This window comes from Chelonoidis abingdonii, chromosome 12 (genome assembly GCF_003597395.2).
Source record: "Chelonoidis abingdonii isolate Lonesome George chromosome 12, CheloAbing_2.0, whole genome shotgun sequence".
NCBI classification, from domain to species: Eukaryota; Metazoa; Chordata; order Testudines; family Testudinidae; genus Chelonoidis; species Chelonoidis abingdonii.
The window spans coordinates 5959724-5980419 of NC_133780.1; the positions used below are offsets into that span (position 1 = coordinate 5959724).

The 20696-nt window shown below is 50.5% G+C and overlaps 2 protein-coding genes across 3 annotated transcripts in view; both read left to right on the forward strand.

The window, feature by feature from the left end:
- The window catches only part of LOC116823724 (uncharacterized), a 162298-nt gene that overhangs the window by 92094 nt on the left and 49508 nt on the right, over window positions 1-20696 (forward strand). The gene's annotated exons all lie outside the window — the stretch shown is intronic.
- Window positions 2850-14224, forward strand: LOC116823723 (zinc finger protein RFP-like). The gene is made up of 7 exons (XM_032778489.2): window positions 2850-3391; window positions 5668-5763; window positions 7217-7447; window positions 8044-8066; window positions 8796-8911; window positions 11437-11496; window positions 12462-14224. Exons 1-7 carry the CDS (start codon window positions 2975-2977, stop codon window positions 12968-12970), a joined length of 1452 nt encoding a protein of 483 aa, XP_032634380.1. The 5' UTR covers window positions 2850-2974; the 3' UTR covers window positions 12971-14224.

Consider the following 20696-nt stretch of genomic DNA (forward strand, 5'->3'; position numbering starts at 1 on the left):
CCTGAGCCCATGAAGCAGTATGGTAAGTAGGACAGTCCCAGGGCGGGTGGGAAAACAGCCACGGTCCAACCACTGCTGTCATAGGGAGGGCCTCTGAACAGGAGTCAGGACTGGGCAGAACTGGCCACGCCAGCCACTGCGTGAATTATTCAGCTGCTCTCCTGCCTCTAAGCTTTAGCTCTCAGCAAGATCACACGAAACATACAGGAACCATGCTGCAGAAGGAGATCCAATCCACTATTGTTCCAACCAAGTTTTACCTCGAGTTTGTAAAGAAATTCAGTCATGTTATAGAACATGACTTTGACAAACCATTTCTGTTAGACACCAGTATGTCTTCAAACCCTAGACCAAGGTAACTAGCTGCATCCACAGCAGGATATCTGCCCAGCACAGCTTCCCCACCACAGCTGAATTCCCTCTCCTTGTCCCTCACGGTGGCTTCCCAGACTGCCCCAGGACTCCTCAGTCTGTCCCCACATCCCCTCCTGCAGCCACAATGGGCAAGTGGCCTAAGAAGTCTCTGTTTATTCCACACCATGTACCCTGTAGCCCCTAGTGCGAGCTCCCTGCACACTCGCTGCCCTCAGCCGTTGGGGTCCAGCCCTCGCCTGGGGGACAGGAGCTTGGTCTCCCTGCTGTCCCTGGTCTATCTGCCTGGACTGACAAACAGGGAGAAAATGGGGGCAGGCCTTGCTGGGAGTGGTTGTGTTACAGGGGCACCTGTCTCACTACGGCCCAGGCTGAGATCCCAGCACATTCCACAGGCCCCTGAGCTGCCATCAGATGGACTTTCAACCTCCCTCCATGTGGTGGTGGAGGAGGCACTAGGTTACTGCCCTGGGGGAGGGAGGAGATTTACCTGCTCACAGACAATTTTAACAGTTCTAAAGCTTCAACTTTTCGACTTTCAGTGTCCAGTGTCATTAAATAGTTCTGGTCTGACCAAAATATTGTCTGATCCCCCCATAATTTCCCACAACTGTGACAATTTTAACTGGAATGAAATGCTTAAAACCCAGATTGTTGTGCTGCTGTGAAAGTTTAAATCAATAAATATAAAAATTGCTTAAAATAAAGATTATCTGTCAAAATTAGATATTATAGAAAAAAATTCTCCCCAGTCTGACTACACTGGTCTACAATTTTTGAGAAGTCATCTGCTTCAGAGATAAAATGTGGTATATATTATGTATTTTGATGTGCTGAATTCAAATATGACAGTTAAAACAACTGATTGGCTATTGTTTCTAAGATATTTAAGTTTTTACATTTTATGTCTATGTATATTGTGTAGATAGTAGAGTTTTAATCATAAATTGTAAACCTAGGTCTTTTCATGTGTTTATGGTTGCTTTACATGATAATATTTCACCTGTCCTGTTTATGTAACACTTTAAAAATCAGCAAAAGGGTTATATAAATAAAATTTATTATGAAACAAAAGGCAAAAAACTATTATGTACATAGTTTAGTCCTATTCAGTGTCTACTCGGCGCTTCTTGGCTTGTCTCTTGTATTCATTAAATGGAGCATCTCTTGTCACTGTCCAGCAATAGTCTGCAAGCATTGATGGGCTCCATTTGCCCTGATAGCGTTTCTCCATTGTTGCAATGTCCTGGTGAAATCGCTCGCCGTGCTCGTCGCTCACTGCTCCGCAGTTCGGTGGAAAAAAATCTAGATGAGAGTGCAAAAAATGTATCTTTAGTGACATGTTGCAACCAAGGCTTTTGTATGCCTTGAGGAGGTTTTCCACCAACAACCTGTAGTTGTCTGCCTTGTTGTTTCCGAGAAAATTTATTGCCACTAACTGGAAGGCTTTCCATGCCGTCTTTTCCTTGCCACGCAGTGCATGGTCAAATGGATCATCTCGAAGAAGTTCACGAATCTGAGGACCAACAAAGACACCTTCCTTTATCTTAGCTTCACTTAACCTTGGAAATTTTCCACGGAGGTACTTGAAAGCTGCTTGTGTTTTGTCAATGGCCTTGACAAAGTTCTTCATCAGACCCAGCTTGATGTGTAAGGGTGGTAACAAAATCTTCCTTGATTCAACAAGTGGTGGATGCTGAACACTTTTCCTCCCAGGCTCCAATGACTGTCGGAGTGGCCAATCTTTCTTGATGTAGTGGGAATCTCTTGCACGACTATCCCATTCGCAGAGAAAACAGCAGTACTTTGTGTATCCAGTCTGCAGACCAAGCAAGAGAGCAACAACCTTCAAATCGCCACAAAGCTGCCACTGATGTTGGTCATAGTTTATGCACCTCAAAAGTTGTTTCATGTTGTCATAGGTTTCCTTCATATGGACTGCATGACCAACTGGAATTGATGGCAAAACATTGCCATTATGCAGCAAAACAGCTTTAAGACTCGTCTTCGATGAATCAATGAACAGTCTCCACTCATCTGGATCGTGAACGATGTTGAGGGCTGCCATCACACCATCGATGTTGTTGCAGGCTACAAGATCACCTTCCATGAAGAAGAATGGGACAAGATCCTTTTGACGGTCACGGAACATGGAAACCCTAACATCACCTGCCAGGAGATTCCACTGCTGTAGTCTGGAGCCCAACAGCTAGACTAGAGCCAATCAACAATTTTAAGCATCATTTTCGTTCTCAGTGACCGAGAATTAGTAAAGTTTGACTACATTTATTTCAGAAGCATTTTGGCTGTAGAGCAGTGACTATCACTCCTGACACACAGCTCCTGCTCCTGCAGGCTCCTCCTCACAGGAGGCTGCCTCAGAGACCCTCCACACCAGCACAGGGGCTGATTGCAGGACCAGATCCCTAGCGATACATTTTTACACTAAAGCCTCTGGGGGTGCAATTGGTTGGGTCCTTCCTGCTCTGCAAACAGAATGAGCCATTTTCAGGCAAGGAAACACCCCCTTGCTGCTGCAGGCGGGGCATAGTGTGAATTCAGGAAATTGAAACAAAGCCTGTTCCACTGGCCAGAGGGAGCCATGGCTGCAGAGAGCTCAGTGGAAAGTCTCCAAGGGGAAGTTACATGTCCCGTCTGTCTGGAGTATTTCACAGAACCTGTCAGTCTGGAGTGTGGGCACAATTTCTGTCGAGCCTGCATCAGCCAGTGCTGGGAGAGATCCGCTAGAGACATCACCTGCCCTCAGTGCAGAGAAACTATGCAACAGAGAAACCTCAGGCCAAACAGGCAGCTGGCAAATGTCGTAGAAATCACCAAGCGACTGAGTTTACAAGCAGCAAAGGGAACAGGAGGGGAAGGGGTGTGCGGGGAACACCAGGAGGCTCTGAAACTGTTCTGTGAAGAAGATCAAACCCCCATCTGTGTGGTGTGCGACAGATCCCGGGCTCACCGCGCTCACACGGTGGTTCCCATCCAGGAGGCTGGCCAGGAGTACAAGGTAGGGAACTGCTGTAAAATTTAATTGGTTAACTTTTGGGTTTTAAAGAGGGGCTAATTTCACTGAGAGTTCCCTGTCATGGGTGTGACTCATCATTCATCTCTATAAAGTCTTCATTGTATGGGGAGATGCTACAAGAAAATTAAGGGTCTGGCCCTGTGGCAACAAAGGCAAACTATCCAGTCTTGAAATCGGGATTTAGCCCCCCTTCCCCAAGGCCCCGCCGAAGCCCTGCTCAATCCATAGCTCCCTCTCTCCATTGCTCACTTTCACAGGTAAGAGGGAGGGAGTTGGGGTTTGGGTGGGGGTGCAGGCTCCGGCTGGGGTTTGCAGTGTGGGATGGGGCTCTGGGCTGGGACAGAGTGTTGGGGTGCTGGAGTGGGTACGGGGGGCTGGATCTGGGAGGAGGGTTAGGGCTGGGGCAGGGGGTTGGGGTATAGGAGGGGGTGTGGTGTCCTGGCTCCAGCTGGGCGGCACTGGCTTACCTCAGGTGACTCACGGTCAGCAGGCCTAAGGCAGGCTTCCTGCCTGCCCCAACCTTACGCCACTCCCAAAAGGGGCCAGTGTGCCCCTGGGGAGGGTACATGTGGCCCTGCACACTGCTCCTGTCTGCAGGCACCACTCCCACAGCTCCCATTGGCCACAGGTCCCGATTTAGGGCCAATGGGAGCTGCGGAGGCGGTATTGCAGTCAGAAGCCACGTGCGGAGACCCATACCCTCAGCCCAGGCTGCGACGGCAGGCTGGCTGCTTCTGGGAGTGCCGTACAGTTGGGGCAGGCAGGGAGCCTGCATTAGCAGCAGCGGCCAACCCTGCTGTGCTGCTGGAGATCACAATCAACTGGGAGAGTCTCCAGGATCGACTAGTCGATAGGAATCGACCAGTAGGTGACCACAGGTCTAGCTAGACAAATCTCCCCAGACCCAGTCCAAGACGCGAACCACTTTGCCATGCTGCCATCTTAGCATCAGCCCCACCCAGTGATGAAGTGTGTCTTTTAGGAGGGAGAGACGCCTTGACAAAGGTCCCAGGCCCAGCAGGGAGAGGAGGTTTCTCACTGGGATTCTGAACTCCTGTGTTTTTTGATGAGGGATTAAACTCAGATGCTGCCGGCCTGCACTAGAGGAGATCACTGGGCTAAACGCTGCGTGGGACCCCGAGCACCTTCAGTCTGCGCACAAAAGGGCTCCAGACAGCTCAGGTCCATGCCAAGTACCACTGGGATTACACTGGGTTGTAGCAAAACCAACCCCAGGCTGGAGCTGAGTGGTGCCAGTCTGACCTGTTCTGTTGTGTACGTGGGCAAGGACCAGCCAGAGTGGTTCCATTAGTCCCACCAGGCAGCCTTTTGAAATCTCCCAGAATGCACTGCTTCCGGGATCTTTACCAGGGAATGGGACAGTGGGGTACCTGCCCAGGGGGCATTGCCACGGAAAGGGGTTAGGACAGCACTGGGGCAAACCCCAACCGTTCTTTACACAAATCTGCATCATGTCTATTTAGAATGGTCACCGAGGCATCCCCAGAACATAGGACATGCCCATGCCTGCTTTCATGGGCCCGTCCTCACCAGTATCACTCGCCCTCCGTGGGCCCCACCACCATTTTTTCAGCATGTCCCCACTTGCATCATTTTGCATGAAGGTGCCACCCCCAGCCATGCCCCCACTGTCATGGGTATCCTCCTGCAGCCTCAGTCTCCTCGACCGTCGGACAAACACACATCCAGTTCGAAGTCCCTACCAGACATGGATAGTGCTGTATAACACTGGGACTATGCAGCTTCCAACCAGATGTATTTCCTCCCGACATCTCATGAGGTTTGCCCTGGTGCTTAGACCAGCTCAGCCCAACCCCAGTGCAATCCCCAGGGCTTCAGGGCTGAAATCCCAGCCCCTATTTAAACCCTGCTGGCTTCTGGGATTTGTATCACTTGGTTGGTTAAACCCTCTACAAAACAGCTGTATTGATTCACCTCCATGTGACTCCAGTTCCCTGTTATGCTCTGTACCACTAATCAGTTCACAAATACCAATAAAGCTTGGGTATAATTGAGATCTCTCTCTAATCAGTAAAAACACTGAATCAGAATTGGTAACGAGTCTGAATGTGACAGGCTCCTAGTTTCCATTAATGAGGTTTCATCTCCTTGGTGGTCCTGATGTCACAAAGTGATTAGAACCACAGTCATCTTGGGTTTCGGGTGGAAAAACACCCACTTCCAAACACCTCTCAACTATCCAGATGAACCCTCCTAAATCATTTCTGTTTCTTCAGGAAAGAATCCAGGCCCATTTGAAGACTCTGAGGGAAGAGAGAGAAAAGCTGCTGGGATTGAAAGCGACTGGAGAGGGGAATAGCCAGGAGTATCTGGTAGGTGCCTGTTGTTATGAACCGGCAGGGACTGGCAGCGGGAGGTCCGTTTGGTGGCAGACTCCTGTGTGGCCTTGGTGAATGTGGGCTTGTGTGTGTTTCTCCAGGATCATGGATTGCTGGGTTAGATTCATGTAGAAACAAGCCGTAAGCTTCCATTTTCTTTAATGAGTTAATATCTAGCCTTTGGTGGCTTGCCCAGAAATCCTCCCCAAGTGAACTGAATGTCCCCATGAAGTGCTGTCCACTGTGTCTGGTCATTTTGTACATTTTCTAAAATGTTTATTTCTTTTAACTCCCTGGCGTCTCTGTCAGTGCAGTGCTGAGTCCTGCCTCCTGCTGCTCTGGGTGTGAATTTCCAGAGACCATAAATAACAGAAGATGCTGAAGCATGGAAACATCCCTTTCAGAGGGATACCGAGGCCAAAGGGGAAGGTGTGAGAGAATCCTCTGCCTCGTACACACAGTGTAGAGTCAAATGTCAGAAATATGAGTCAATAGTGTGATGCTGTTGCAAAAAAAGCAAACGTGATTCTGGGATGCATTAAGAGGTGTGTTGTGCGCAAGACACGAAAAGTCATTCTTCTGCTCTGCTCTGCGCTGGTCAGGCCTCAGCTGGAGTATTGTGTCCAGTTCCGGCACTGCATTTCAAGAAAGATGTGGAGAAATTGGAGAGGGTCCAGAGGAGAGCAACAAAAATTAAATTAATGGAGTTATCCTATCTCCTAGAACTGGAAAGGACCTATCTCCTAGAATTGAAAGGTCATTGAGTCCAGCCCCCTGCCTTCACTAACAGGACTAAGTACTGATTTCACCCAAGATCTATAAGCAGCACCTTGAAGGGCTGAACTCACAAGCCTGGGTTTAGTAGGCTAATGCTCAAACCACTGAGCTATCCTTCTCCCTATTTACAAATAATTAAAGCTCTAGAGAACATGACCTATGAAGGAAGGCTGAAAGAATTGGGTTTGTTTAGTCTGGAAAAGAGAAGACTGAGAGGGGACATAATAGCAGTTTTCAGGTATCTAAAAGCGTGTCATAAGGAGGTGGGAGAAAACTTGTTCACCTTAGCTTCTAAGGACAGAATAGGAAGCAATGGGCTTAAACTGTAGTAAGGGAGGTTTAGGTTGGGCATTAGGAAAAAGTTCCTAACTGTCAGGGTGGTTAAACAGTGGAATAAACTGCCTAGGGAGGTTGTGGAATCTCCATCTCTGGAGATATTTAAGAGCAGTTTAGATAAATGTCTATGTGGGATGGTCTAGACAGTATTTGGTCCTGCCATGAGGGCAGGGGACTGGACTCGATGACCTCTCGAGGTCCCTTCCAGTCCTAGAGTCTATGAAAAATCTTAGTATTTTAAAAGACATTCTCCCTCCCGCACACTCAGATCTCCATGAAAGGACCCCGGGCTCCATCTATGTCCCTGACCAACCCTTGCCCTATTTTCATGCAGAAACAAATACAAACCGAGAGGCAGAAGATTGTGTCTGAATTTCAGGAACTGCGGCAGTTCCTGGAGGAACAAGAGCGACTCCTGCTGGCCCAGCTGGAGAAGCTAGATGAGGAGATTGAGAGGATCCAGAATGAAAATGTCAGTAAACTCTCTGAGCAGATTTCTCATCTGAGTGAGCTGATCAGTGAGCTGGAGGGCAAGTGTCAGAAGCCAGCAAGTGAATTCCTGCAGGTGAGACTGAATGAGAAACGCAGATGGGTGCTCCAGGGTGCCCCCAATGGCTGCTCTGCCAATAAACTCCTCCTCCTCCCTCTAGCACCATGTGGCTGCTGTGATCAGCTGTTCCACTATGTGAAGGAGAGGCTGGGAGGGAGAGAGAAGAGCGGGGAGGGAGTGTGCTCACAAGAGGACGCAGTAGAAGAGGGTTGGGGTGAAGTGGGAGCAGGAAGAGTTGGGCTGGGGTGTGACATTGCAGCAAGGGTTGGAGCGTGGGGTTGAGCACCCCCAGGGACAATTAGAAACTGGCAGTCATGGTTAAAAACATGCCAGATCCCAACACAGGGAAGGGAGGGCTCTTGAATCCTATGCCCTGGAGTCCAGCAGTCGGAGACCCTGGTGTAACTTGGCGTGTGCATTGCTCACATGTGAGTAACTATTATTCTTTGCAGAGTCGCAGACAGAGATATGAGAGATGGAAAAGCCCCATTAGCTCAGGGAATCCTGGGCCACGGCAGGGCCTCTCTTCCTCATGTTTGCAAAATCTCTTCCCTAGAATCGCGTGTGTGTATTAGAGGGGACTGAAATTCTTTTGTCTCTCTCTCTTCTAGGATATTAGAAGCACCTTGAGCAGGTACGTGTCTCTCTCTCACTCCCCCTCACACCTCACAACCCTGGGAAAGAGCATGGGGGTGATGTTAGCACCACATCTCCTCAAGGCTCTACAGCAAAATGTGTGGGGAAGATCACATGTTGGATACGAATCTTTCTCATCAACTTCATCCTGAGGTTGTCACCCTTTTATAGAAGACTCTGGAATTCTCCATTCAGTGAGAAGGACTGACCTCAAGTATTTCCTAGAGATATCACCTCCTTGGTGGACTGGCTGCCTCAGGACTATGAGGACGGAATATGGGCCTGTCACTGCTTGGGGACAGGTCCCTATTCAGCTCAGGGCAGCAGCGATCAAGAGTGTTTCCAGCTTGAGGACTGTTTGGAGACCTGTGTGGAATGAGCTGGGGAGGGGGGAGTTGGTGTCTCAGTCTAGTTCCTAGAGGGCAGATTTCTACAGCAGTTCACATGGGAACTTCCTGTTCCTCAGAGCATGGAGGCCTAGGAGTGAATTGGCCATGGAGACTCAATTCCCCTTTTATCCCAGAGCTGTCTCTCCAGACCAGAGCTGAAGAATATTAACGTGTCCTGTGAAGGGAGGGTTGTATGGCCATGGACTGTGTTGCACCTGCTCTCAGATTGGGAAAAGTCGAGGAATTAACTGCAGGCGTATTAGAGCAGCGACTCACTAGCCAGAATTTATAACAAGTCACACAATGAAATATAATCATGGGAAATGGTTTCTCTCTAGGTGTGAGAAGGGGAAGTTCCAGCAGCCAGAGGAGATTTCTCCTGAACTGGAAGAGCAAGTCAGTGATTTCTCCCAGAAAACGATTGTGCTATTGGAGATTCTGGGGAAGTTCAAAGGTACCTAGAAGGGATCTAGGAATGGAAATTGGGATGAGCCTCTGAGACTGAGGGAGGAGACTGGCTCTGGCCCATTGGTTCACAATTAGATGATGCTTCTATTGAATTGTTGGGTGAGAATGTCACACACTTGGGGTCCAAGTCACTCAAGCCTTTATTTTTACTAAAAACATGCCTTCCCATGACAATTATTGTTAAAGAAAGAAATGACTCAGACTCATAGACTTTAAGGCCAAAAGGGACCATCATGATCATCCAGTCTGACCTCCTCCATATTGCAGGCCACAATCTCACCCACCCACTCCTGGAATAGACCCCAACTTCTGTCCGAGTTACAAAGAATCCACCATTGAAATAGTTTAAATCGGCAAGTGACCTGTGCCCCATGCTGCAGAAGAAGGCAGAAAACCCCCTCAGGCTCTCTGCCAATCTGACTTGGGGGGAGATCCCTTCCCGACCCCAGATATGGTGGTCAGTTGGATACCAAGCATTTTGGCAAGACCCAATAGCCAGACACATGGCAAAGAATTCTCTATAGCTCAGAGCCTTCCCCATCTACGACCCCATCACCAGCCATGGGGCACATTTCTCAAAGGAGGATCCAGCCCATCACTGTACTCGAGTCCCATACAGCAGCTAGTCTTGGCCAAATAGACAATTGTAGGGAAGGAGAAAGCCCCGCAGCACTGCCCAGAGGATTCGGGGGCCTAGGGCAAAGCAATTTTGGGGGCCCCTTCCATTAAAAAAATTGTAATACTATAGAATAGTATATTCTCATGGGGGCCCCTGTAGGGCTGGGGCAAATTGCCCCACTTGCCCCCCCGGCAGCCCTGAAGCCCCCTCCCCATGGTCAGGTATCCCTCCAGCACAGGAGCCTCTGGTGCCTCCTCCGCAGCCCGTGCAGGCAGAAGGCGTGTTCTTGAGAGGGCTGGGAATGTGGTGAGGGTGGTGAGGGTGGGTGGAAGAGGGAGGGAGTTTGACGAGGGATCGAGGGAGGCGGGAAGTATAAAACTGAGCCTCTGAAACTCTTCTCCCTGGCCAAGACCCATGGGGGCCGTTGTCATAGGGATGTAACTCTGGCTGGCTTAAGAACTTCCTTATCCTCTGCCAAGTTCTGAACCGGCCCCTGCAGCCACTGAATAGCAGAGTCACCCCTCTCCTGCTGGTACAGGGGTGAATTTGTCCAATTGAGTCAACTTTCCCCCACCTCAGTTTCTACATTTATAAAATTTGTATTTCTGCCTATGGAGGACGAGGCCCCATCATGCTGCTAAGTGTAAAGACACTGAATGAACAGACCCAATAACCTCTGTGACAGACCCAGACCAGTGGGGTACAGGAGTCTAGTTGAAGGAAAATATATTGGCCATGGGATGAATAGTTTCCTGAGTGATCAGAGGAGGGGCTGCACTAGAGCAGTCAGGAACCTGCTAGAACCAATTAAGACAGGCAGGCTAATTAAGGCAGCTGGAGCTAGTTAAAACCATACCAGACTCAATTATGGCAGGCAGACTAATCAGGACACCTGGTTTAAAAAGGACCTCCCATCAGTTAGTGGAGGGTGAGCGAGGAGTGAGAAGGTGTGCTGCTGGAGGATTGAGGCATACAAGCGTGATCAGGCTTCAGGAGGAAGATCCTGCAGTGAGGATAAAGAAGGTGCTGTGGGGAGGCCATGGGGAAGTAGCCCTGGGAGTTGTAGCTGTAGCGGTCACGCATCTGGTACAGGGGACGTTGTAGACAGCTGCTCTCCACAGAACCCTGGGCTGGAACCCCGTGTAGAGGGTGGTCCCGGGTTCCCCACATCCCACCAACTCCTGATTGGACATAGGAGGAGTTGACCTGGTCTGTGACCAACACCAGAGGGAAGGTCTAATTTGGAAAGAGATCTGGCCTGTCCCCGACTCACTGGGTGAAACACAGAGCCTTCGGGGATTGTTCTCCATTTCTCCCATGCTGGCCAGTGAGGGGGTTAGCTGAGTGAACGGCAGGTTTGAGCCTCTAGCAGAAGTGGCCAGACTGAGGGCTGCCGTGAACCTCTGAGATGAACAAATCCGCCAAAAAAGAGCAGGACCCACCAAAGCAGAGGAGGAACTTTTAGAGCCAGGATTTCACAAACTCTCAATATCCTGTTAGTGTCACAGGGACCAAAGTGGGCAAAGTTTCTTTCATTCCAAAGTCTTTGCAGGGTCTGGGTCTAGATTACGGCAAAGGGCAGTAAGTGAATGAGACAAACCAACTGGAGTTTGAAAGGTGGAAGGGGATGAGGAGGGGAAAAGTAAATCTCACTTACAGATTGTCTGTCCTGGGATGTTTGTGAAGCTACAAGGACGTTGGTTCCTTTGCTGGGAGATGCCTAAATGAGAGAGGAAAGAGATGGTTTCAGACCTATTTATACAAAATATCTGAGTGTTTCTCAGTGTGTTTCTCTGTCATAATTAAAAGACAGTTCTAGGAGTTGAGAGTGGGGACGCTGTTATAAATATGAAAGTCTGAAATCTCGTCTCCTTTTTCCTTCTCCCCTCCAGACACTCTGCCGCCTGCACTAGAGATGAAAAGAGGAGGATCCCTAGGAACATTCAGACAGGGTGAGATTGCAGCTGGAGATTGTTTTTAAATGATCATAAAACATCTTCATGAGATTGTAGCTAAAGTTACCAACCAAACTGATACTGACCATGACGCACACAGCCCTAAAAACAACACACTGACCAGTGAGGAGCTCCCACGCTGAAGTCACACAAACACTCCTGACACCAACCTTAATGCTGAGTTCATGCCCACGCTGCTGAACAGAAAATCTCTCTCTGAGCAGCCTGTGAACAGAGCTCCCTGCCCTGAGGACTGACACATCCCTCTGCTCTACCCCAGTGCAAGGGGTCTTCCTCATCGTGCTTCTACAACATCTGGTGTTTCCTCTGGGCAGGACTGGGCTCTCCCATTGGAGCTGATCACTGTTTCCTGGACTGAGGAGATGCTCTCCCTGTGATGCTGCCAGCTCCTCCCTTCTCTCTGGGCTGGGGATGGGGCTCCCCCACCCAATGCCCCCTCCTACTCTCTGGTCATAAGCAGCTCTTTCCCAATGCTGCACCTTCCTCTCCATTCCCTGGCCCGGATGTGGAGGCCACCCCACCCAATGCCATTTCCTACTTTTCTTAATTGGCTCTTCTACTCTGGCTGGTGAGTGGAGGATGCATTTAGGGGAGGGAGCTTCCCTCTGGGGTTCAAAGCTGATACCTGCCTCCTCTGCTCCCTCCTCATTAAAACCTTCCTTGCTGTGTCTCTGATGCTGGGAATGGAGCAGGCCAACAGAGGGAGCAGAGACCTGAAGCCTCAGCAAGCACATGAAAAACTAATAAAGTGGGTCCCATTACACGGACTGAGGAACTACAGTGACGTCCCTGCTCAGTCTCAGGTGCCCAGGACAGAGGCAGCCCCCTGGGATCCAAGCCTGTCCCAGCCAGAACAAGGCTGCTGGGGAGAGTGAGAAATGGTCCCAGCCTCCTCTAAGGATGAACTCTGCCTCTAACGCTCTGATTTTCTCTCCCCCCAGCGAATGTGACTCTGGATCCAGACACGGCTCATCCCCAACTCATCCTATCTGAGGATCGGAAAAGTGTGAGATGGAGAGACACACGGCAGCAACTGTCCAAGAAACCTGAGAGATTTGACACTGCACCGTGTGTGCTGGGTTGTGAGGGATTCACCTCGGGGAGACATTGCTGGGAGGTGGAGGTCGGGGCTGGAGGATCCTGGGCTGTGGGGGTGGCCAAAGAGTCTGTGAAGAGGAAGGGAGGGATCAGCCTCAGCCCTGATGGGGGGATCTGGGCTGTGGGGCAGTGGGAGGGTCAGTTCCAGGCTCTCATCTCCCCTGTGACCCCGCTGCCCCGGGCCCCCAGCAGGATCCGGGTTTGTCTGGACTGTGACCGGGGGCAGGTGACATTTATCGATGCTGGTGACAAGGCCCCGATCTTCACTTTCCCGTCGGGCTCCGTCCCTGGGGGGAGAATCCGACCCTGGATCTGGGTGTGGAAGGGATCCCGGCTCAGCCTGTGTCCCTGAGACACACAGCAGAGGTGGGGACCGGAAATCAGCCTCTCTACCCTCAGGGACCCCAGTGTCTCAGACCTTAGAGGACTCTTGTATACCCAGACGCTGGCTCCTCATCTCTATGACCTGTGGAAGCCCCTCCCCTTCCCTTCTAGGGTGACCAGATGTCCAGATTTTATAGGGACAGTCCTGATTTTTTGGGTCTTTTTTTTATATAGGATCCTATTACCCCCCACGCCCCTCCCGATTTTTCACACTTGCTGTCTGGTCACCCTATTCCCTGCATTCCCAAGGATGGGTCCAGGAGGAGGGAAGAACCCCTGGGACTGCAGGAGGGGCAGAGGGGTCCTGAAGGGGAGGGGTTTGGGCAGGAGGCAGAGGTAACAGGTGGGCTGGGGACAGGCAGGGGTCGGGGTGGCAGGGACACAGCATGGTTTGTGGGGTTGGGGAGAAGCAGCAGCAGGGAGCAGTTTGTACAGAGTTGGATTAGATCTCACTGGGGTTTCCCAGCCAGAGCTCCTGCCGCAGGGGCCCAAGTCACCTTCCCCTGTAACTACAGGACAGCTGGTAACCTTGTAACTGTCACAAAAAAGGTGGGGGGATGGGGAGATGGGTGCAGATTGACAAAAAAAATTATATAACCTTAAAAAAATCATCATTGTGTGAGTCTAATGATTTTTTTCCCCAACTCCTGAGGTTGGCAGCACTGGGGGAGTCGGGGACAGGGTGGCATTAACCAGAGGGAATTAGAAGAAGCAAGAAGAAAAATTTAATTTTAAATTAAACAAGAATAAATAGAGAGTCTTTGAGAAATGGTGGAGAACAGAAATGAGAAGAGTGACAGGAAAATATCTCTGACAGGGGAACAATCCTGGGGCAGCAAGAGGGGAAGGGATAAAATCAGGGGAAAGTAGGGAGCGGCCATGGGGGATGATCTGTGACAGGGAGAGGAGGAGGGTGGGAGAGACACAGGAAAATAAACGAGTCAGAAGTGAGGGTTAGAAAAACGAGAAGAAAGGGACAGTATGGAAGGAATGGGAATATGAGAGGGACAGAGATTTTTTTAAAGTTACTGAAAGCGACACTGTAACTCATTAATTCCCTCTATTAATTCCGGGACAACTGTCCTGTTGTTGTGCCATTAAGAAAACTGTTCTCAGTAGGTGGGGAATCTCCTTTCCATGCTGTGGTTATTAAGGCATCTTCTCGGCTCCCTTTACTTACCACTTTTAGTTACTTACTATAAATAAAACATTACAAACAATTCTTTGTGTTTGTTCCACTTTACTGTCCCAGCTGCAGTTGTTGGGGGCAGAGTCCTGGGATTTGCTTTCTGACTTGATTGTGTCCCCACAGAGCCCAGGGAATATCATGCCCCTAGGATGAGTTTGGGTTTTACTGAGATATGTCAGTCTCGAGCCTGTACTCTGCCTCTGTCCATGTCAATTAGGAATTGCTCAGCTGTGCTCTGCCGAGAGGGCGGCAAATCTGCAGGGGGAGCAAATTTATAATAGCAGCATTTTTGTAATCGCAGCATTTTTGCACAAGCCCACTGTCTGTCGGATGCCTGTATGCAGGTGCCAACTTTTGTCAGTGCGAGTGGGTGCTTGCGCCCACCCCTCCCCCAACCCTGCTCCAACTCCACTCTACCCCAGAGTCCCTGCCCCAATTCCACCCCTCCCTGCCTCTATTGGATCCCTCCCCAAATCCCTGCCCCGGCCCCGCCTCCTCCCCCTCTCACAGACAGGTGCCTAAATCGGGGCTGCAAAGGGGCATCTATGTTTGCTTAGCAACCCACAGATGGGAACCCAGCACTTGATGTCAGGTGGCTCAGGCGCCTAAGGCATTTCTTGCTGGAATGAGGTCGGCACCTGGCTCGCTCCACAGGAAAGGGGGGTGAGGGAGAAAAGCAGGAAGTGGTTTTGGTGCTATCACCTGCCTTATAACAGTCCCATGATGAGAGCATTCAGCTGGCACCTGGAAGACCCATCCATGTTCAGTTCTCCCTTCAAGCTGTATGCTGCAACTCAGGGCAAACAGTTATCAGCCAGGGCACAGACCTCCCACTGGTTGTATGGCCTGTATTTAGATTTCACCTCTCAGGTATCAAGTGAGAACACTCAAGCACTAGAACAGCCTGACCATGGAGTCACAGACAGTCCCCTTGGGTTCTCCGGTCTATCTTGCTGCTTTTCTGCCTCCTCCCCTGCTGCATCTCCCTGCTCCCCCTGCCGGGGCGGCCACATTCCCAGCAGCAGAGTCGGGGCAGCTACTGACCACGGGTCTCTATGGTTAAAACCACCAGCTGCTCTATCCTAGAGACAGAGCTGGATGAAGGTTATAAGGGACCTAAGGCTAATGCGAGGGATGGGCCTAAGTATGAATTACACATTGCAAAAAAATTATGTCATCAAACATTTTGCTACATACATATTTACATATTATTTATTTATGTAAATTAACAGATCTATTCTGACTACACTCAGTTCTTCAAACAGACACTTCTGAGTAAGAGGTAGCATGAGGGATGCTCCACTCTCCTTCTCTTAGGCCTTCTTCCTCCTGGGTCAGGGGTCGGCAAAGCTTTTGGCCTGAGGGCCACATCGGGGTTCTGAAATGGTATGGAGGCTGGGTGTGGCCAGGGCCCTGCCCGCTATCGGATCCCCTCTGCTTCCTGCCCGCCCAGATCCCTGCCCCATCCAACACCCCCTGCACCCTGTCTCCTGACCGCACCCCGCCCAGAACTCCCACTCCATCCAACCCTCCCCCTGCTCTCCATCCCCTAACTGCCCCCCTGGACCACTGCCCCCCTATCCAACACCTTGTTCCCAGTCCTCTGACTACCCTGACCACTATTCAAACCCTCACTCCCTGACTGCCCCCCCCCAGAACTCCCTGCCCCCTATCCAAGCCCCCCTACTCCCCATCCCATTACTGTGCTGCCCGGGGAGCTGCCTGAGGCTGTGGGGAGGGGGGAAACCTCTGCAACATTCCCCATCCTGCTCACTTCTTTCAACCATGTGCTTCTACCCTCAGCTCTCCACATGGCCCAGTGCAAAGCTGAACCTTGCTGCAGGTGTTTTCCCCAAGCTATGGACTCTATACCACATACCCTACCTTGCTCCGACTGCAGTCGGGGAGGCAACCAGCTTCTATTCTGTAAGGGTATGTCTACACTATGAAATTACTCCAATTTTACAGAAGTCTATTTTTGGGAACATTGTATAAAGTCGAGTGCATGCATCCCCACTAAGCACAGTAAATCAGCGGAGTGCATCCATAGTACCGTGGCAAGTGTCGACTTACCCTTGGCTCCCCCCTCACTCGGAGCCTCAGCGCTTCTCTTGTCAGTAGACAGAATACTGGACTGGATGGACCTTTTTTCTGACCCAGTATGTTCTTATGTTCTAACCTAAATGAACCCAAAGTTATGGAGTAGATATGAGTTAAGGAAGCCAGCAGGGTATCAGAAACCTGAAAAAATCTCTGACTGGATGGGCTCAGGCATTTGGTCACAAGCTGAGGATTTTTTTTGATTTTTTTTTATAAGCAGAATTTTTTTATTGTTTCTTTAAACAATCAAACACAGCAAGCAGCAAATATTTGGCCACACACTTCTGAAACCCCAAACCATGTTCAGGTTTTGGCAGACTAATTTCAGCTTTTCAATTAAAAAAAACCCACAAATTTTGAAGGAAAGCAGACATTGTCCATGATTTTTTCTGCTTTGTAAAAACCCCTAGTTTTTGATCCAAAAAAAGTTTTGATGAAAAATATTCGTCCAACCCTTTTAATAAGCTTTAGTGCCTTTTAGCACTAGCTAATGCTGAGAACCAGTGATACCTTGTAAAGGTGACTTGAAAAGAAGTTTTCTCAAAACTGGGTTTGTGCCAAGACGTGGAAGGTTTTTAAATGTTTATTTTTCCCAGGGCCACCCAGAGCAGGGGGGAAGAGGGGCAATTTGCCCCGGGCCCTACAGGGGCCCCCATGAAAATATAGTATTCTATAGTATTACAACTTTTTTTTATGGAAAGGGCCGCTGAAATTGCTTTGCCCCAGCCCCCCTGAATCCTCTGGGCAGCCCTGCAGGCTCTCTGCAAACTCAGGCACAAGTCACTATATCAATTAAGCTCAGGCCACATTATCAAACTTTTCTTTTCAATCATGTGGGCTAGAAAGTTACTTTCCGTTCGCTGATTTTTTTTTATTACAAAACCTCATGTGACTCAAGAGATGGGTCCGTAGTGAATATCTCACAGCACCTGTGTTTAAACCCACCCCTGTATGTTCCATGCAGCAGAGTGAGGGCTGCTGTGTGCATGATTCATGTGAATGTTCTGCTGGTGGTGCCTGGGCTGCTGGGGTGTGGTGGGAACATTCCTGGCCTGGCAGCAGCACGGACACATTTTGCTTCAATCTTGGGTGTGAGGAAAGTGCCTCACATGGAGCTCTAGTGCCCACCTCTCCCTAATGAACAGTGCGGGGTTGACAGGCTGGGGCACCACCAGTGGCCAGGTTTCCCTGCACCTGCCCAGAGGAAGGAGTCTGCAGGGGAGAGATTTAGGTAGAGCCAGAGATCAGGGAGAAAATCTGGGAAACTGGCAGATTCAGTAGCTCTGAGAGACTGAGTCTGAAAAGGGAAGGATTGAATTAACCTGGATCCAGAGCGTGTCCTACCTTGTATTTCTGGGCAGCCTCATCCATGAGAAGCACCAGGTGAGATCTGTGCTGGGAAGATCTCTCACAAACCACACACACGGCTTCCCGGTCCTCTTCACAGAACAGATCCAGGGCTTTCCTGTGTCTCTCACACAGATTCTCTTTTCCTGGTTTGAAATCCAGTTGTTTAATTTTTTTCCACTATATTTGCTAGCTGATAATTACTCTGGAGAGCCGCTTTCTGGATTCAGGCTCTGCAGCTGGGGCAGTAGAAGGGGTCAGAGTCCATCTCTTCCCATGTCTCACAGTGCTGAGTGATGCAGTTTTGGCAGAAGATGTACCCACAGTGTGTATTCCCTGGGTCTGTCAGATATTCCAGACAGCGGGACATTTGGTTTCCTCTTGGATTTCCTGTACAGGAGTTGCTGAGGCCATAGCTGCTGGGATCTCTGGGCTTCTGTTCTCTCTGCACCAGAAATGGGTTTGCTGATCATGGGCAGTCCCTGCCTCACCTCCTGTCAGCTGCACAGGTGCAGAATGGGGTGAAGAGAAAGGAGAGGCTGGGAGGTGGAGCAGGAGAAAGATAAGGAAAGAAGGAAGCAGGAACTACCTAGACAAGAAACGGGAGCAACGGGGCATAAAGAAGCAGAAAAGGAATGAAAGGAAAAGGGGAGAAACAAACAAAAAGAAAACCCAAGCACATAAAAGCTTCAATTCTACCTAGTACATTTACAAGTGGGGGTTGGGCTGGCTCGTACTCCCAGGCCTAGCTCAAGCAGCCTCCTTGCTTCTGCAGCTGCACTTCTCTGAGCAGCAGGCTAGTTCCACCTATCAGCTGGGAATGACACCACCTCGGTGCTGGGTAGACGGGTCCTCAAACTAACTAGGACATTCTTCATTCACAATGAGGCCGTCCACAGCTACAGGCAGACTTGCAGTGAAACAACAATAGGTGGGAACTAAACCCCACTGAGTGATTTCAGTGACAATGTGTGTGCAGAGGATCCTCGGCTTGGCTGTGTCTTGCTGAACATCTAACCACCCGCCTGGGACCAGCCAGGCTACAGGAGCTCCCTGGGTCAGGGTCAGAGGCAGCTGGTGAGTGCTAGTGACAAGGCATGAAAACAGCAGCTCTAGGACATCGCAGTTAAAGGTTACAGCCCAGCCTGTTCATAAGACCAGATAAGAGCTGGAAAGAAGATTTTTAGGTTTAAACTTTGTAAAACTCCATAGACAGAAGAAGGGAACAATCCTACCCATCCCCAACCCCCAGCCCATTCCAGCTGCCCCAGTCTCTTCCAGCCATTTTTTCTCCTTGGGCCAATACTGAGCCTATTATCACTCTGTGGGCTCGTTCTGCTGGGGGGAAATACTAGCCAGGGATCCATGTTTGGGTTTTTTCTGACTCTGGGCAGAGATGTGTCAGCTCAGAGACTAGGGACAATGGGGCCTGTTCAGCACACAAAGCCGGACATGCTCACGTCCACAATGAGCAACAATCTGCTCCTCTGCGCAGGCTCTTTGCTGCTGGAGCTCCCCGCAAATGTTTCCCACCAACACGTTTTCCGCCACAGGATTAGATTCTGATCCAGGCTGCACCATTGCTTCTTTGACCTGAGCAGTTAGCCAGTGTCTGGGGCTTTGCTAGTTTCTTCTAATGGGAGGAGAAATGGATTATAAGAGTCAGGTATTTCTTTGGAGCAATCTTTATTATTTACACACAATGTCCACACATTCCTGTGCCCTGAACATGGTAGAAACAAAGGCAGTTGCCTTACTCAGAACTCCACGTCTGCTGTTCCAGGGGACTCTGTGCCTGAAGCAAGCTCTGTCTCTCAGTTTCCTGCTGAGACCATGCTCACACTGCATCTCTTGGCTTTCTGCCTCACACACACACTAAGCTGCCAGCCAAACCCTCAGCCCCTGTGTTTCCAGCTAGCTCCAGGGAAACCCCTCTTAGGTCAGCTTCTCCCCAAAACCCCAATTAATTAAATCTGCATCCCTTCACCTCACACCGCCCTGTCCCCAGACAGGGCCTTAATTCTATCCCCTTCCCAGCCCCCACCTCTGCCCTTTGGGTCCCCTCTGCTCCTCCTGCAGCTCCACGGGCCCTTCACCCCCACATCCATGGTGCTGCAGGGAGGGCGGGGGAGGCACTTCCAGGGCTCATAGAGCTCAGGCTCCAGACGGTTGGGTAGACAGGAGTCCTCCAGGCCATAGGGGCTAGGATGACTGTGCTAGAGAAGCCCATTTTTCCATCTCCAGTGGGCTGTTCCCCCTCATGTCTCAGTGACACTGTCTGACCCAGGATCCCCAGAGTCCTCCTGGACCATAGAGGACAGTGGCAAACAGGCTGCACAATTCCTGGGGCAGTGATGAGATTGGCTTGTCTACTTAGGCACAAACTTCTAGATTTTCCAAGGGTGCTTGACTCCACCACACACACTCCATCCTATGCCCCAACCCTTCTCCACCCCCTCCACCAAGGTGCTCCATATTCAACTGGTGTCTCCTCGTAGTGAGGGGAAATGATCCAAAGGGCAGGTCCTGTGCCCCCTCGCCCAGCCTCGGGGTCACCGCACTCTCCCTACCCCATGCAAACTGCCGGGGGGGGTGCTTTTTCCTTCAGCTGCATCAGCCCCTCCTCATGGCATGTTCTGCCGCTGTCTCTGACGGGCAGGAGCCCAGGGAGAAGCAGGAAGGAGCCACTTTTAACACCAGCCCGTCTTGTTGGGTGACTGCCTGAGGAAGTCACTTTTGCTCCTTACCTGGGCTCAAGTGCCAAACTCTGGCACCTGAGCCCAGGAAGGGGGCAGAAGTCATCTCTCCAGCCAGGCTTTCTCAGGCAGCTGCCACGCAGGGATGCAGAGCAGTATCTCAGCCACTGGCCTGGCAGGGTCTGGTCCTGGCCCTTCCACTTGCAGCATCTGGGCCATGTGTTGCCCAGGCCCGCCCCACCCCTTCATGCCCCTCCCCACCCATTGCCTCTGGCATGCCACTAAACAGCTGATGGTGGTGAGTGGGAGGCTCTGGAGGGGATGCTGATGAGCTGATTGGCAGGGTCCACCTCTGGCGGGTG